General features: G+C 41.0%; 1 protein-coding gene across 17 annotated transcripts in view; it reads left to right on the forward strand.

Annotated features, from left to right (window-relative positions):
• The window catches only part of ABLIM3 (actin binding LIM protein family member 3), a 161,413-nt gene extending 143,780 nt beyond the window's left edge, over window positions 1-17,633 (forward strand). For 10 of the 17 annotated variants that reach the window (XM_078385794.1, XM_078385800.1, XM_078385803.1 and 7 more), the window contains 7 exons: window positions 1,003-1,137; window positions 1,586-1,650; window positions 3,818-3,965; window positions 7,555-7,584; window positions 9,401-9,459; window positions 11,781-11,841; window positions 13,168-14,216. In XM_078385794.1, coding sequence (XP_078241920.1) covers window positions 1,003-1,137; window positions 1,586-1,650; window positions 3,818-3,965; window positions 7,555-7,584; window positions 9,401-9,459; window positions 11,781-11,841; window positions 13,168-13,253 — 584 coding nt within the window. In that variant the 3' untranslated portion in view covers window positions 13,254-14,216. Of the gene's footprint in view, window positions 1-1,002; window positions 1,138-1,585; window positions 1,651-3,817; window positions 3,966-7,554; window positions 7,585-9,400; window positions 9,460-11,780; window positions 11,842-13,167; window positions 14,217-14,989; window positions 15,071-16,927 lie in introns of those variants that run through there. The other 7 variants (XM_078385796.1, XM_078385797.1, XM_078385802.1 and 4 more) reach the window with 2 other exon arrangements.
• The last annotated feature ends 639 nt before the right edge of the window (window positions 17,634-18,272 follow it).

An 18,272-nucleotide genomic window follows, 5' to 3' on the forward strand; every position in this document is an offset into this window, starting at 1 on the left:
TTAAAAAAAACTGTGACCAACGAATGGTGCCAGTGGGTGACATGGGGCTCAAGTGTGATCCCATTCAGGAACCTCTGTTGAAGGAGCATTTCCAGATAGCCAAGGCAGGTTCCTGGATGATATTCTGGGGTGCAGTTACAGTTTGCCATTCATTATGATGCCAGTGTACCTCTGTGCTAAGCACTTTTTTGGAATGAATGTTGCCACCCGATGTTTTAGAATACATGGCATTTTCAGACAGAGCTTTCTTGTGATAGCAAATAGAAGGCACGATACAATTATTCAGTCTTTTGGTCCATAATGGATGGAGGGAATGGAGTTGAAGGTCAGTATCGTGTGGGAAGAGAAAAGGAATTGTGAGTGAAGGAGGACCTCACCCCATAAAAATCAGCGAACGAGGCATGTGAATAGCATGGTAAATGCCTTGTCTTGAACTATCCGGTGGCTAAAGTTAAACATGCCAGTAGCAGTTCCACATGTTTAAACACAACTCTGTCCTGATCATGTATACAAAAGAACAATTTTTAGCATAAAAGGGATGAGCAGGTAGGAGTGCACTCTAGTGCCGCCTAGAGTGGTCTGTTAGTCCAGATAGGCGGAGTATAAATTGAATGAATGAATGAATGAATGAATGAATGAATGAATGAATGAATAAATAAATAAATAAATAAATAAATAAATAAATAAATAAATAAATAAATAAATAAATAAATAAATAAATAAATAACACTTCCCTCCAAGTGTTAACTTCACCTGGTCACATTTTTACTCAAATAACAGCCAGTGGCTATAAGGATGTGAGCTGTAATTCCAAGATGGTGGCTCTTCTTTCATGTCCCCATTGAATCAACAACTGGAACCACCTGTTCTCTACATTGTATGTAATTTTAATTGCCTTGGATACAGAGGCCCGCCACCACCTCAAGTCATTTGAGCCACAGCCTTCTGCAGAGTTCAGTTTTCTTTTCTGCCTTTTACTCTCCTTATCTTTTGCTTTCTCAGATGCCCAATCTGCAGCTACAAAAAGCAAAACCAGTGAAGATATTGCCCAGACTTCCAAATATAGTCCAGCCTATTCTCCAGACCCATACTACCATTCGGAGACGGAATACTGGACTTTTCAAGGATCACCTAAAGGTAACACTCAGCACTGCAGGGCACGATCCTCAACTGTGCCCTAGGGAAATGAGATGCTTAAGGTACAGAAGTAGTCTTAGACTGTCCAACTATAAGGGACAAGCAGGCTCTTATACCTAGAATCTGCAGACACTGGCCTCCTGCCACCTGTAGAAAACCTCCTGAAATCTCTTTTCCACCAGTTAAAGGCTTCAAGGTTCAAGAAGCTGGTCTTGCTTTGCAATTTTTCCCTTTCAGGGCATTTCAAGTGGTAATGCTTGAGGAGAATAAGCCACTTCCTATTCAAAGGTCTATATCAAAGAAGCACCAGTCCTTTGATGCTTCAGAAATCCGTGTCTAATTTTGGCTGCATCTTTAGCAAACCAAGGCATGCTGTTGCCTTAATCTGATGCTACATCTGTTGTTGTCGTGGTTGTTGCCTGATTGCCTTGCCATCATTTCCTTGCAGCACCACGAGTGCGGAGATTCTCATCAGGAGGAGAAGAAGATGGCTTTGATCGAGGGATGTATAAAGTGAGCGCTTACCTTCATTGATTCATCTTTGCCTGTTTTCATGCCACACTGGGAAATGTTGTTGCACCCCAGCTTCCAAAGGTTCTTTCCTCCTCGGGGTTAGTCTGCTGTCAGTGTCTTCATTGTACTGTACGTACTTCTGCTACTGTACGTCTAAGAAAGACAGACAGCACTTGGGCTGTTTTCTTTTTCTCTCCAGCTAGCATTCCTTTCTGAGGAATTGTCCATAGTTAGTCATTTCATTGCGGAAATAATGGCATCATCAAGTTCTTGTCAACAGTGATTAATGTATGTTATTGAATTGCTGTTGAGTGCATACCTTTATGAAAATGTGGAATTAGATTTTTTAAATAAATACCTGCTAACCTCAGTTCCACTGAAACCATACAAACTTGTGGCTGAAATCTTGTTGCTTAGCATAGTAAGTAGCAACTAGGGTAGACTCGTTAAATCAGCTGGGATTTCGTGATTCAACTCTTCCATAAGTTCCATTGATTCAATGAGTCTACTCTACTATAACTTACTATGCTAAGCAACAGGATTTCAGATACAAGACCCTGCCTGCATGTATCCATTACTTTAAAAAAGTAATCAGTTCATTACTTTAAAAAAGTAATCAATTGGAGTTATACTTTTAAATAACAGTTCTTAGAAATACTGACATGTTGGAACAAGAACCTGTAGCAGACCCAGATGCCAACTCTGTCAATGTGTCTGCATTTGAAAAAAGACTATTAACAGACCTAGTAACGTAAGCCACAACATTACAAGTTTGTATAATAGTTCAGTTTCCAATGTCATATATGCCATCATTTGCCAGCACAGCATTTTACATAAGAGAAACAGGCTGGTATTTACACAAAAGGATACATTTACATAAAATTGTTACCTCACAGCAAAATATTTAAGTCTTCCTGGACACACTGTTTCTGACCTTAAGGTGGGCACCCTTAAACAAAAGAAGTTAAACGACAGATTCTAGAGAGAAACAGCTAAACAAAAATCACCAAGAAGTTCAGCTTTGTCTCCCTTGGCTTGAACAGAAACAGGGGTTTTTAATCTTACTACATATGTTAATGTAAATATATCATGCAAGTATATCTGTGTTATTACACAGCTGTTGTATTTTTAATTACAACTGTGCAGACAGTTTTTTCTGCTTGTCAATTTTATATTCTTATTCTCTCTGCCCTCTATGATAGCTACTAAAAAACCCTATCAAAACTATGAGCCATACTCTTTTATTATACTAGATATAGTCAAAGACATTTCGTCATCCTGCATATTTTAATCTGCTTATGTATCCTTGATGTGACCTATCGGAGACCTTTAAATGGTTCTTAAGATCCCTATCTGACACACTGGTACACACTACAAGGATCATCTGTGACCTTAAAGACCTTAAAGATTGACTTTTACCACACTGCATCTTTTGCATTTCCATTACATTTCACATCATTGCTTTTGTCTTTGTCATCTAAATGCCTGCTTATTGTCTATTGAGGCAACACTTTATGCATATGAAGACGTGGACTACAGTCCAAGGAAGCTAATGCCAAATGAAACCCGTTAACCTGTAAGATACCACAAAGACATCTTGCTTCTTTTTGTGGCAACCAATTAAGGGGGTTATAAACCCAGTTATATTTTGCTACTATAGTTAGAATTTGCTGTTATAGCTAGAATTTTCTTAAAAGTAACTAAAATAATTTCCTTTCCAGATGTTCCGAAAGCATCCGAATGCTCCAAGCCACTAACTTTATTCTGTGATACTAACTTTATTCTCCTTTCTCTTCCCAAGCACCTCACCATCACTTCACCACTCATAAAAAAAAACGCAATGCATGATATGGGGCAGGCTTAAGCTATGCTGTGTTCCTCCTCCATCACTCTGCCCCAGGACTATATAATAATAATAATCATGTGCCAATTCTGACTTATAGTAGTCCTTTTCAGGGTTTTCTAGACAGAGAATACTCAGAAGTGGTTTGCCATGTCCTTTTTCTGAGGCCCCAAAACATACAGTTCTAACACAAAAAAGAGTGAATGTATCCCTCATTAAATGATAATGGTTATATCTTTGTTGCTGGAACTATTTCAAGGTAACTAATTATTTCCATATATGTGACATACTGTATTCCTTTTCTGTACCCTTTGTGATGCCTAGATCCATACTGGCATTGGCAGATTGATACTGAAGGAAGAAATGAAGGCACGATCCAATTCCTATGCTGACCCTTGGACGCCACCGCGCAGCTCAGCCGGCAGTCGAGAGGCTCTTCATACAGCTGGCTACGAAGGCTCTTTAAATGGCTGTAAGTGATAGCAGGAAAACCCAGTTATCCCCCTCCATGCCAGCAGAGGCTCCGTTGCTCTGAACCCATGGCACAGAAGGGTTGTCTTTTCACAGGCCATCAAGTGCAACCTTGTGGCAGAAATGATTGTTTGTGGGAAGTATCACAGGCAGTGCTGAGTAATCCCAGCACAGTGTGATTTCTCTCTTCCAGTGCTAAGCCTGCAGCATTGGAAAGAGCAGCTGTTCAACTGCTATTGGTACAACTAGAACAGATCATTTAACTCTATGATAATCCAACCATCTAGTTCTTCAGTCCCCTAGTTGAACAAAATTAAATTGGAGCAGGGTTTTTTCCGCCCCTTTAGACATGTTGGTTCCAGCTGGATCTCATTGCCTAACCTAGACAGTACATTCAGCCAGAGATTATGAGAATCTGCACTGCAAATGAAGACACTAACAAAGTCTAGTGAGATTTTTAGAAGAAATTATTCTGATCACTTTCCTTCAAACTAGCATTTAATTTAAGAATTGTTGGATAGCTCATTGGTTGAGGTATCTGTCTGTGGAGCCAGACATTGGCAGTTCAATTCCACACTGTGCCTCCTTGACAAGGACCGGACTTGATGATCCATAGGGCCCAGCTCCACAGTTTTCAGATGATGATGATGATGATGACTAACGGCCCATCCAGAAAAGTTTTGTGGCTTGGATTGATGTGCATTGGATCCATTGTACCCATGGATCTGGATTTACTCACTGCAAGGTTCCTTACCTGTAGTCAGTTTTCCTTCGGTGTAAGCAAGATGGGATTTCTCACACTGACAACATGTCTCCTCCCTTCATCCCCATTCTCTGCTCTGTCTCCTGCCCCTCCCTTGATGTTGCCTGGTTTGCTAGTGGACGCTTCCTTTTAGTGAAGAAGAAGGTGTTGGTTTCTTCCTAACATGGATAAAAAAATCTAAAGAGTTTGAAGGAGGACTTGGGGCCATCAGGATTTGGGGCAGGGGGGCAGCGTGTTGTATTGAACTTGCCAGGCATGAAGGTGAGAGGATGCTGTGGTGGGGAGAAAACCCAAACTGCCCACCCCAGTTAGAGAATCAGCCAGAGGCAGTCCTGCTCTTTACTGAGAACACTCCCACCGCTGACATCATAGCTGATGTCAGGGAGAGTTGTAACTGTACCCACATCCCATAGGACCAGTGCTTCCTTCAAGGCATGTGGTTCTGCTATCCAGATCAATGGGCGACTGAGCCACCTCTTAAACAGGAGCAGCTACAACATGTAAATTGGCCCCAAGTCTCTGTCTGGGTTTATCACTCTGCATTTGCACTGGCATTCCCTGCCTTGTTCAAACCACCCTTCAGCCTTTTCAATGGTAAGGGAGAAACAGCCAGGATCATTAAGTAAAATTAGAAAGTGTCAGACTGGCTTATGAACATAGAAGGGATAAGAGCAAGTACATGGGCAGCTATCAGTAGATCATTGGATGGTTTGAAGTGGATCACCTACTAATGTCTGGATGCCACCCACATCCCACTGGGGTGAATGATGGCAAAGCAGAAAAAAAAAGCCTTCTCTGTAATGTCCCCTTCCACTCTCTGTCACATGTTCTCCCAGCTGCCAGAAATCTGGCATTAAGATCTTCCTCTGCTGGCAAGTATTCAGTCTCTTAGTTGTTGCTTTTATTCTTTATTTTATTACTGGCTTTTATTACTTGGTATGTCTTTATTGCTTTAATACTGCCATCAGTTCTCTTATTTGGTTTGGTTGTCTGTTGATTGATTGGCTTGCGTTTTCATGGTTGTTGCCTGCCCGTGAGGGCATTCATCAAACAGGCGGGATATCAATGTAATCAAACAGACAAACCATTTCTGAACCAATCATTTGCACTTAATTTGAAGTGATTTTGTGATTTTAAAAGGAAAATTGCCAAGATCCCACGCACCCAAACCCTAGCCATGTTTGGGCTAAGGGTGGGAAGCCATTTAGGGAAATTAACTCTACTAGAAGAAGATGAGTGGGTGTCCAGCCAAGATTCTTTGTCATTTCCCAATCTGTCACAGGCTAAATATATTGTATCAAGCATGGTAATTCTGTGTGTTTTTATGCAGATTTTCAAAATTTCAGGAAGTTAGAAGAATAATTAGTATGCTTTCAGCTAGCTTGAGCTGTGGGATAAGTCTCACAATAAAAGAATGCTTACAAGAAAAAGTATCCTTAAAAAACAAATTTCTATATAAGCAGATATATGTGCAGGCATGTGTGCTAGTATTTGTGACTTTCTGTTAAATTGTGTATGCATTCCAGGCTTAACATATATACCTTCTTCCACACGTAGACACTCACGCTATAGTGTTCCCTGGGGCACCCTACCCGTTGGAGCCTGAAGTAGCCCGCCATCAATATTTGATGGAATGCCATATTATCCACTTTTACTTGTTTCCCCTCATGCAAAGGGAGTGTGGGTGAGGGGCTAGCTGGAGAACAGGAAAGTGCAGTCCTACAGTGGTGCCAGCTGGCCACTAGATGGGATGGTTGAGTCCTTCTTGGTTCGTTTTGGGCGGCTGTATTTTTCAAGCCACAAAAGGCTGCCTCCACTACAAGTAGACACAGCAAGCAATCATTTGTACTGTTTCACCCATCCTCTTTCCCTCTCCTTCAAGCAGCTTTGGGAGTAGCAATGGAAAAACCTAACAGTTTTAATTTCCACTCTTGAATCCCTGAATTCCACCTGCATTTTTTCCTGTCCTTGTTTCACACAGCATTGAGGTTTTATCTTTGTGAACATTTGTGTGTGTGTGTGTGTGTGTGTTTATTTGTCTGTCCGTCTGTTTGTTTGTTCATTTGTTTGTTTGACTTGTATACTGCCCCACAGTGCATACACTCTCTGGGTGGTTCACAACACTGTAAAACCACATTATAATAAATGAAACCAAGTACCTTGCAATAAATACCATACAATAGAATAAAACCTTATCTCTAGTTAAATAAATAAATATTTCACAAAAAAATGGCTGTGTACAAACTATGAGATTTCTTATACAAATACAAGGTTTCTGGCGCAACATTCTACCTGATTTACAAATATGCCTGATTAGCTAAAGTGTGTGTGTTTTTCCATTTTAGCCAGTCTCATTCTAAAATGTGCACACAGTTTTGTGTGTTTATTTTTTCTAAACACCCAGAAGTCTTGCTAAATATGCAGATTCATGGAGCACGGTGTGTTTCTTCTTGAGAGATGCGAAAATGCTATTCTTATCGAGAGGGTCAGATCCACTGCTGCCGCCATCACTGCCACAACTGAATTTGTTGCCAAAATCTAACAGAGCAAAGTGTCCTTTTCATATTCAAAGTACCTTTTCTTCTTTAAAACAAGGTGCATGATTCCTGCACATATTTTTTTCCTTTTACAGATAGATTCATGCTCCCAGAAGCCTCTATTTGTAAACAAATCAGACGGCAAGTCTTAAGAGGAAAACTTGGGTTAAAATGAACATCCTGCCTTTTTCACTTTGTCACCAAGTTATAAGAACAAGTCAGTAATTCAGTGGTAGCACAGTGAAAGTACGTTTTAGTTCCTGATTTCTTATTTTTGTCTTTCCCTACAGCACCTCGGACACATTATCTGGCAGACAGTGGTATGTTTATCCCTATTTTCTACCTCTTGTAGTACTTTTTCATCCAACTTAGAGAAAGTCTGTGAATTTGGGAGCTTATGCAGCCAGAACAACCTGCAAGACTGTAGAAATTGTACACAAAACTGTACAATCTTTGTTTCGCTAGTGAGCTGCAGGCTAGGATCTTTCTTAAGTGCTTTTCTTGATGTGAGGCTTCTCACAAATATAACCAGAAGGATGTCAGGGAGAGAGACTGAGTGGCAGAGCCCGCATTGCCACTATACAGGTTGAAATGGGTTATTTCAGAAGGAAGACTTCAGGTATCCACTAGATTTAAACTTACCAGAACACTCTGTTAAGAATCTCAAAGTGGCTATTACAGGGGCAGAAAACTTACAAAGGGAAACTCAAGAGGAAGAAAAAAGACAGTAGAAACTGTAAAAAAAGATTCAGTGTATTTCTACAGGCTTCAAGAGCAATAGCATCTAAGGCTGCTGTGTGTGTTCTGTGCTGTCAAGACAGAACCAAATTATAGTTACCCTAATAGGGCTCTCAAGGTTAAGTGAGTTATTTAAGGAGTTCTTTAACCAGTTCCACTCCTCCAGTAAATTTCCATGGCCCAGTGGGGATTTGAACCCTTGTTCTCCAGAGTACTAGTCCATCACCTATCCATTACACCATACTGGAAATCCAAAGCTGTTCATCTCACCATAAATATTAATAACCCAGGTTTCTTGTGGACATAAGACAGTTGGCCACTGGACAGACTCTGACCTCTGTCCCAGGAACATCTCTTAGCATTCCTGTGACAGCGAAGTTCAGTTTGTTCCCCTGGCTAGGACCTGCCAATTGAAGTAATTAACAGTTTGATAGTCTCGTTCCTATATTAATTTGCTCTTTGTCACTGTGTCTATTGTCAATGTCCTCACCTGTTCATCATGATAGCTATAGGAATGTATTTCTATTATTGTCTATTTGTATTCCTTTGACTGAAGAAATGGATTTTGATCCACAAAAGCTCACAGTGAAATAAAACTATTAGTCTTTAAACTGGTACAAAATGTTGCCTTTTCTTTTTTTTATTTTGCCAACATTTTTTAGTTTATTTTTAGATATTTTTACCATTAATGTTGATGTTTTGGGCAACTACTTTTCATGTTTCTCCAGTGAACTGCATCTACCAGTCTAGGAGATATAATGATTTCTTGAGAGTCAGTGTGGTAAGAGTGCTGACAACAGCCAGGAAGACCTGGCTTAAAAATTGTCACTGAGCCAAGAGGCTCACTGGGCAGGTTTGGGGCTAGCCTATATTTCCCATCCTAACCTACTTCATGAGCTGGTTAGATAGCTCAGTGGTTTAAATATCTGGCTACAGAGCCAGAGGTTTAGAGTTTGATTTCCCACTCTGTCCCCTGTGCGTAGAGCCAGCCTGTGTACCCTTGGGCAAGCTGCACCGTCCCAGGGTGCCCCCAAAAGAAAGGAATGGCAAACCACTTCTGTGTATTCTCTACTTGAAAACCATGAAAAGAGTCAACATAAGTCAGAATTAACCTAATAACACGTAGTTATTATTTAACCTGCTTCACAGGAGTTGATTGTAAAGATTAAATAGGGGCAGAGCCATACACAACACTGTGAACTGAGCAAATGTTGTGGGATAAAAAAATAGCAATAAAGAGCAATAGCAGAGCTTTCAAGAGTAACTTTTTGGCGCTGCGACTCATAGAAACCTGCAGTCAGCAGGACCAATGGCTAGCAGATTTTCCTGAAGACTCTTGTTCCTGGTGCCTATCCATTCCTGTTCTACTTAGCCTTTCTCTTTTTTTTTCTTTTTTAGATCCCCTCATTTCAAAATCTGCCTCTCTTCCTGCGTACAGAAGGAATGGGTTGCACAGGGTAAGAGTGTCTCTCATCCAGTAGATGGCAGTAGCATTTCCAACTCTATTTCTTCCTGGGTCATGTCTCCTCCTTTGGTGGTACAAGCATCCTGGATGCTTCTCTTTGATGAGCCATTAGGAAGAGGAACCACCCCGCCTCCCCCAAAGTATCTTTGTTAGGCATGATGGAAATCCCCAGTGCCAGGTTCAAAAGCAAAGAGAGTGTCCTTTCTTCGGGAGGATATGCATTCCCATCATACCAGGAAGGCTTTGAGCTGGGAAGCAGTTGCTAAGAAACAGCTGTGAAGATCCTCTGAAAAGCCATGGTCCGGTTAGACTCCCAGTGGGAACTGGGGACCCAGAAAGCCGGAGACACTTTGGAAAATGCAGGAGTGGCTGATGCCTCCCCACTAGTTCTGAATTGTTTCCAAGCTTCTAGAGTTATGCAAAGGAAAAAGAGGGTGGGGGGGACACACCCTGTGCTTCAGATAATGTTTCTCCGGCAAGGTCTAAAAAAAATCCACAGCTCAGGACTAGCGGTTGGGGACAAACAGCTGTTTAAATGAGAGTAAAGTGGTTTAGGGTAAGATGGAACTTGGTAGTAAGTGATCCCCAAGGGAGATTTGCCTGGCAACTGACCGGCCCTCACATTAGGCAGAGGGAGGCGGATGCCTCAGGTGCAGCAGGTACTGAGGTGACACAGATCGTGTTAAGGGGCTGGAGGACAGAGCTGCCCGTTGTGTTTACCATCTCGCGGAGTGGTCCTTGATCCTCTTTATTATTTGTATACTGACTGTTTTAGATTTAATATTGTCTTTCAATGATGTAAGCCACCTTGGGTCCTTTTAAAGAAGAAAAGGCGGGGTAAAAATATTTCAGATAAATAAGTAAATGCGATGGAGGATGGTGTCCCGCTAGCAATGTGGAAGTGAGGTTCAGTTAGCAGTTCGCTCCATTGTGAATGTGTATAGTGCTGATGGGAGACATATCTTGTCATTTGTCTCAGGCAGCAAAATGTCTTGGGTTGACCCTGAAAACCACTGTTTACATGAATTTTCCCATCATATCCAAAGGATCCAGAAACTATTAGTGGTATTTAATCTACTCCTTAGAGGGAACTACTGTACGTACTTCATAAGTCTGGCAAGCTCCATAGACTATAAGCTAGTACATGATCTTGGTGTGCTGACCTTCAGGGTTTTTAAAAAAATAAAATTGGGTATTTTATATATGCCCTTAAGAGCAGAATAGCATCTAATGAGTCAAGATAAATCATGGCAAAATGTTACCACAATTATTCTTAGATTGGTTGGTTTGATGCTGATAAATGGTTTTGTTCTCAAACATTGGCTAAGAATCCTGACTTCTTGGTCATTAGGATGTTCCTCCTGGCTCATCATTTAGCTGATTAATCCTTGCTATGCACACAAGCTGGGTAAGTTTTAAGAATGCCTTTCTGAATCATCATACAGCAGGACAGAACGATTTTGTCCCCCAGAGTTAAATTGTATTGCAGAATTCACACCAAAGTGCAATCTACAAGATAGGCATTTTATGACATTATTTCCTGCACAGTTATAAACAATCAGTTTGTAGCCCATTAACCCTCCTATGTAACAGTGGGACATTTGTGTCTTGCAGATTATACCCAGAAATGTAGGTCATTGCACAACATCATCACCTGCAAAATGATTCTCCCAGTTTAAGCTCCTTGCCAGGAATAGTTTTATCCTAAAATGGCGGGGAAAGCAACTGTCCCGGTAAATCAACTAATAGTTTAGTTTAGACTATTTTTGTGCCAGCCAAATTGGGATTTTTTTAAAAAATGCCATGTGCCAATTTTCATGAAACATGATGCAGTGAAGCAGAAGTGACACACTTAAGTAGACAAGTCCCATTTGAACAAAATTGAAATTTCTTCTCTTGGGGAGACATTAGAATTCATTGAAGTCAAGAATTGCCTGACGGCACAGGAAACATAGTTTTAGTGTTGTTTTCATTTGGCTTGGTTTTTTACATTATGATAGTTTACTTTTACTCTGCCTAGTGTTTTCTGGCTCTGGATGTTTGGATGGAACAGATTTGGTTCAGCAAACTCACAAGTACATCTTGGGAGGTGGGCCATTTTAAAACCTAGATTTACACTGGCATTCTCACTGGGGTCAAAAATATCCCATAATTCAAACACTGCATGCGTTTATCCTAGTGCAAGAGGGTTAAGCAACCATCTTTTCCCAGAACTCTGCCAATGGAAGCAGCTCTAAAAGAGCATGGTGATATTTGATGGGGTTCCTAATATGCTGACCTCATTTTTCTCTGTGTTTGTCATTTGTTCTGCAGCCTCCCAGTGCCGAGCTGTTCCACTATGACAGTACCAATGCCGTCAACTGGGGGATGCGAGGTGAGCTGAAGGCTTGAGGAATTCCACAGGGTGCATTTGTAAAGTCTGAAAGTTCTTGTTCAGCTGTTAATGCTTGCTAGAGATCATGCTATTTGTGTATTAGACAACAAGTTTTTCTGGGGAAAGTTTCTGCAGAACGTTTTAAAAACCAGGACGGATACAATAGTATTGGTTATTACAAGCCATGATGAAGCCAATTCTAAGTGCAAAGCCAGCACAACAATTGATGTTGGTTACAATTTAGCCAGGGATGTGTGTGGCAAGCACAAACAGGCTATCAGTGTTGGTCCAGGGAACACAAGTCAACTTTGTGAGGATTGCAGTGTTATTTTTTTATTCTAAATAAAAGTAGGAACCAGCTATAAATAAGCTGTTTTAGGTCACATTGATTTTAGTTTGACCGGAGCTGAGCACATGCTTAAACCCAGCTGAAGTTAATGGCTGGACTGGGCTTCTGGTTTCTACCTTTGATGGCTATACATAAAGCCTTGAAAGTAAACAGTAAGCTCCAGGTGAAATCTAGGAAGCAAGCAGGGGGCTTAGGTAGTATTTCTAGCAGTCAGAGGGTGAGGTTTCTGTACAAAGCTTAATACAATTCCTAAAGACTAATAATGCCTTAGTACAAACTGCTAATTATTCAGTCAAGACAATATCTAGCTATTCCATTTTCCCCTCCAGAACAGATTTTTATGGTAGGGAAAAAGATGGATGAACTAATGAGAAAAAATTTAAGTGTTGCAGATGGAAGACAATGTCTGGATCTGAATAAAATTCTGTGAATAAAACAATGCACAAAGCTTAAAGAAGTCTGATGCAGAATTTTACTTGTGTTATTAGGTTCAGAGCATGGGGTTGCCCCGTATGTAGAGTATCATACAGTCCTACATGACATAATAAATAACCCACACTGAATATTAGATCATCTGAACATTAGATATAACAATCCTAAGAGAGCTAGGAGTCCAGAGTCATTGTTATTACAAAAAGGTAAATTAGAGAATGATCTCTCCCTCTTTGGGGATAGGACTAGATGATATGCTTACCAGGTTTTTAGAAGAGATGCTTCCTGAAGTAATGAAAAAGTCTGATTGTTGTAGCATGTGATGTTTTTTGCAACTATGTATTTTGCATTTGGCAGTCTCTGTTTTGTGATTGGTCATCAATTGGTAAACAGAGGCTTAATTTGCAAATATGACTAGCCAGCTATGCATCTGAGAAAATCCTGTTGTAGGAGGGAAACAGGTGAATCAGGGGAAATATGCATTGCCCTAAATGTCTGGTTTGACTTCCTTTATCTTCCTTTCTTTATTCATCTATCTCTTACAGAATACAAGGTAACACTTTCTCAAAAATCACGTCGAATCCTAGAACCTTGGGTCATTTTTCTTTGGAAACAGGAATCTGCCACCTGAACTGCTCTTACATGCTGAACAATGATGCACAGAAGCTGCTTGGGCCATATGGAGATCTCATCAACCCCTGTGTGCTCCCTCCTTGTGATGTTTTTGAATATTCCTATTTGGATATAGGCATTTTAAGCAGTCCTAGCCTCCTCTTCCATGTATGCCTAGACACAGTCTGGTAGCTCTTGTTATTGGGGTTTCTATAACATTCTAAAACCAAGAAATCACACTGGATGGATTGTAAGCTATGACTCTCCTTTTAATACCACTTTTGAGGAGGTGAATGACATGAGCAATAGAGAGCCACTGGGGAAGCAGGAGAGAGGCCAGGAGGTGTTTGAAGAATTAACTGGGACTAGCGGCGTAAGAAGGAAGGAGATAGGAAGGCACCGAGAGTGGTTGCCACCTACTACCTCTAGCCTTCTCTTGGGTCTTTCACTGGAAGCTGCCATGTGCTTGGGACTTGTGCTTCCTACTCAGTTTCTGGAGGCAACTAGAAATGAACATTCCTCCTTTCCTATAGATGTGAAAAGTCCATCCCATTAAAAAAAAAAAAAAGCTCACTGCTGAATCTGGAGCTTCCCTGGTGTCTATTAGCAACAGTTTTTGGGCCCAACTCAACACTTTCAGGCAATTTGTGTGAACCAAAGGGCTGTTTTCTGCTCAGATGTTGTAAGTGACAATTAACATCAAGGAGGTGGTGAATGGGTATGATGTCAGGTTCGGGTTCACTCTGGAGTAGTGGAAGGTACGTAGGTAGTGTAGCTGCCTTTTACCAAAACCTACCTGTGCATTTATGGTGACTGGCAGAAAGTCTCCAGGGTTTGAGAGATGGAGTCCTTTGCCAGCCCTACGTAAAGAGGGCAGAGACTAAGCACTTGAGACCTTTTTCATACAAAGGTTGGCCTCTATTTATTTATTATTTATTTTATTTATTAGATTTCTACCCCGCCCCCCCCCCGGCAGCATCTACTCTACCACCAAGCTACAGTCCTTTACTTAATTGACTCTGTATTCTGAAAAGAATACAGTGAAAGAATTAAAACTGCTCTTGAATCTTTGAGAGATCCAGTCCATTGGTTGAGGCATCCCTACAACAATATTGCTTGGGCTGCTTTTCCGTTTGCATTGCTCTTTTGCCAAGCAAATTCCCAAGAGGTAAAAAGGTAAAGGTAAAGGTTCCCCTTGACAATTTTTGTCCAGTCGTGTTCGACTCTAGGGGGCGGTGCTCATCCTCGTTTCCAAGCCATAGAGCCAGCGTTTTTGTCCGAAGACAATCTTCCGTGGTCACATGGCCAGTGCGACTTAGACACGGAACGCTGTTACCTTCCCACCAAGGTGGTCCCTATTTATCTACTTGCATTTGCATGCTTTCGAATCGCTAGGTTGGCGGGAGCTGGGACAAGCGATGGGTGCTCACTCCGTCGCGTGGATTCGATTTTATGACTGCTTGGTCTTCTGACCCTGCAGCACAGGCTTCTGCGGTTTAGCCCACAGCGCCACCATGTCCCTTTTTCCCAAGAGGTAGGATCACACAAAACAATGATCAATGACTGCTAATCTATATTATATAGTATTAAGATGAACAAGTGAGATTTGCTGAAAATAAAAGCGAAAAATGGCATGTGCCTCTCCTAGATTTTACCTTCCTCAAGGCTTTGTCTAGCTGTTTCTTCTTCTTTTTTGTACGCTCATGGGTCATAGCATCTTGGCCTAGCAGTCAATTTTCCTACCTCTCTCTCCAGATATACCCTTACGAGCTGCTTCTGGTGACAACAAGGGGAAGAAACCGTTTGCCTAAAGATGCAGACAGAACTCGGCTAGAGGTATATGAAATCTCTGTGTTCGTTCCAGGGCTTGGGTCTCAATCATTCATTCTTTTCCATTCAACAATACATTTTGAGCTGTCTTTGTTTTATGTTCTTCGTCCCTTGGTGTACCCCAAAGAGAGGAGCTCAGTTAGTGGAGCAAGCAGCAGCTAAGTCAACTGTGCAGGCATGTTTGTGCTTCGTAGCTTTTGTTCCTAACAGCATGAGTTTCATCAGCTTTTAGCACTCCAAAGATTTTGGGCCAGTGTTCCCAAGGCCTCTACCACTGTCTGTGCTAAGTAAAAATTTTGGACGTTGAAGTCCAAAGTTTGTGGAGAGCCAGGGGTTCTCAGCCCTTGACCTAGGTAGCATTTAAGGGTCCAAAGTATTTCACATCCATGATCATAGTAATCTTAATAGTGGTAGTGTATGGTAGGCTGGAATTACTTTCCCTTGTTTACAGGAAGTTCGACTGAGTTTCAGAGATAACCCTGGAGTCATCTGGTCAGTATACCCTTGGCAGAAATGACCTTTGAACAAGGAACTTCCAGGTTCATTACACATTTCAATAGCTCCTTTGCAGTAGCTCATCTTACATTTATACCAGTTTGCTGCTTGTGAGGTGAGAAAATTAAGTCAGGGATTATGGCTGATGGCTACTCTGTACATATGCACAATATGTGCCTACATTCAAGATAGCTTGTATATCAGTGATAAGACATGCAATACAGTCCAGTGATTTTAAATTACACTGAGGTACAAAACATCTGGGAGTTCCAGAGTTCCCTTGTGTCTTTCTGGACATCCACTCCCTGTCCCTGAAAACTGCTCCCAAAATGCTTCGTATAAAAAAGATTCCTTTTGCTCTCTAAGAGAAACACCATGTTTTGCTCTCCCCTGCCCTATTTTAGGCTTTGGAAGGGCTGAAATTGTGGTAAAATCACCTCCACGCACACACTTCCTCTGTTGGAGGTTTTGTTTTATGTTGTTGTTTTTACAACTTTGCTTGGTGCCTAAACTTTGGCTTGGAGTGACCTTTTGGGTCTGGAGTGACTGTCAGTCTGTCCAGCATCAACCAATCATTCCTTCCCAACTCAGAATTCAAAGAGAACCCCACCATTTTGCTGAGTGTTCTTTCTTCCTCTCTTTTGTCTGTCAAAGTCAGTTGTCAGTAGGTTGTTCGTTTTGTTAGTTTTCTAGTTCCCTATTTACAACTGAAAGTAAAACTTTCTATGTTTTCTTGTGTTTTTTTTTTTCTGGCAGCAGCTAGTGACATCCAAAGAGCCTTTCCCAACTGGAGAATCAAAGAAGGGGAGTTTATAACTGTAAAATAACTTTAAATGCACAAGAGCATGATGATGGTGACAATGCAAGCTGTACACAGCAAAACAAATATGTTAATGATATAATGACTGAAATTCAGTAGGAGGAGTTGATTCACAAATTTCTCACTGATTCAGTGAGTCGACATGTGACTTTTTACTGGATTTCAGCCACTACATTCATGATGTGTCCATTTTACGACACTTCTCTCTCCCTTTCTTTTGATGGAACTCCAAGTGCCATATGGAGTGCATCATAAGTGGCACCAGTGCATCATAACTGCTCTGCTGCAAGACACTCATCTCCAATCTTCCAAATCACCTTCTCCCTTCCCACATGTGTGCCCACATAATGGCAGGTTGCTCTTGCAGTTTGCTCTTGCTGGACCCAGATAACTCAGTACAAGACCATGAGGATACAGTTCTGTTAAAGCAGATTAAATACATATAGTCACTTGTATATTTCTTACAAGACACCTCAAAATATATATGTTGTCACCCTTGAGCATTGACCACACCTGTGCAACCTTGTGCCTCTCTGTTCTCCCTCCAGCGCCATCTGTCGCCAGAGGAATTTTACCAGGTCTTTGGCATGACCATTGCTGAGTTTGATCGCCTGGCCTTGTGGAAGAGGAATGAGTTGAAGAAGCAGGCACGGTTATTTTGAAAGCAGTGCATTATAAATAAATATATATATGTATACATACCTATAAATTTATACATACATACATATATATAATTATATAATATATATATATAATTATATATATAGAAAGAGCTCTATATTGAAACTCTGTATAACTCTTTTTGTTGTACAGTAGAACCTGGGGCTACTCTCTTTCAAAGCCTTTAGAGTGAACTGAAGTCTCACAAATATTTTTATGCTCTTTGTTTCTTTTATTCCTTTTTTAAATGTAACTGTTAAAAGTTTTCAAATTGGGGGAGGAACCGCGATCCTGTTTTTATATGGAACTATCTTTTTTCTTACATGAATGTCAGGTAATCTTGGGCATTATAGGATCTCACCTATGAGTCTCTTAAATCTTAAGTCCAGCTGAAAGGAGATAAGGATGGCAGAGATATCGGGGCACACACATTGCGAGTAGCTAACTTCATCCGTCATACCAAAACATGGCTTAAGAACTTCAGAAGCATCCTGCAGGATTAGGCCAAAGGTCTATGTGGTCCAGTTTCTCTTTTCCAATAATGGCCAGCCAGACACTTTATGCTTATTTGGCCTTACATTCCCATTACTCTGCTGTAGCCATGTCCAACCTTACGTACCTGCTGTGCTATTTACTTCTGCATCGAAAAGAAGAATCAGTTGTATGACTTAAATGCATTAAACATGTTTTCATAGAAGAAGAACCAAAGTTCTTCTAGGCTAACATTCATGCTTCATACAGCAGCCATATGAATGTCTTTGGCACTTAACATATCCTGAATTTGATGGCCATCTCTGGAGTTCGCCCCAAATATCTAATCAGCTGGACTGCCTCTATACACGGAGGCTCTTTTTAGCTACCATTACAGATAGCCACTGATAGATCAGTTGCCTGTAAACACACACTATATTAGCTTGCTCACCTTTATCTTCTACTAGCCATGGTGAGTTTAGACTTGTCCCTGTCTTCCACCAAGATCTTTTGGAAGTAGTGGACTAGAACACATATTGAATCCTACTCTGGCTTCAGAGATTCCACCGGGTATCCTTGCTTTTGCAGTATATGAAAGCTTGGATACCTAGGATGCTGAATGTTTTGCTCCCATAGGTACTGAAGTGTTGGTTTCTTCTGCAATTGTACAGGTTCATGGAATGTACACAGTGTGGCTGTGGCCTAGGAGAATTATCTATGAATGTGCCTAGTTAATAACAGGCCTCCTTTCCATTCTTCCAG

Source organism: Pogona vitticeps, chromosome 2 (assembly GCF_051106095.1).
Source record: "Pogona vitticeps strain Pit_001003342236 chromosome 2, PviZW2.1, whole genome shotgun sequence".
Taxonomy (NCBI): Eukaryota; Metazoa; Chordata; class Lepidosauria; order Squamata; family Agamidae; genus Pogona; species Pogona vitticeps.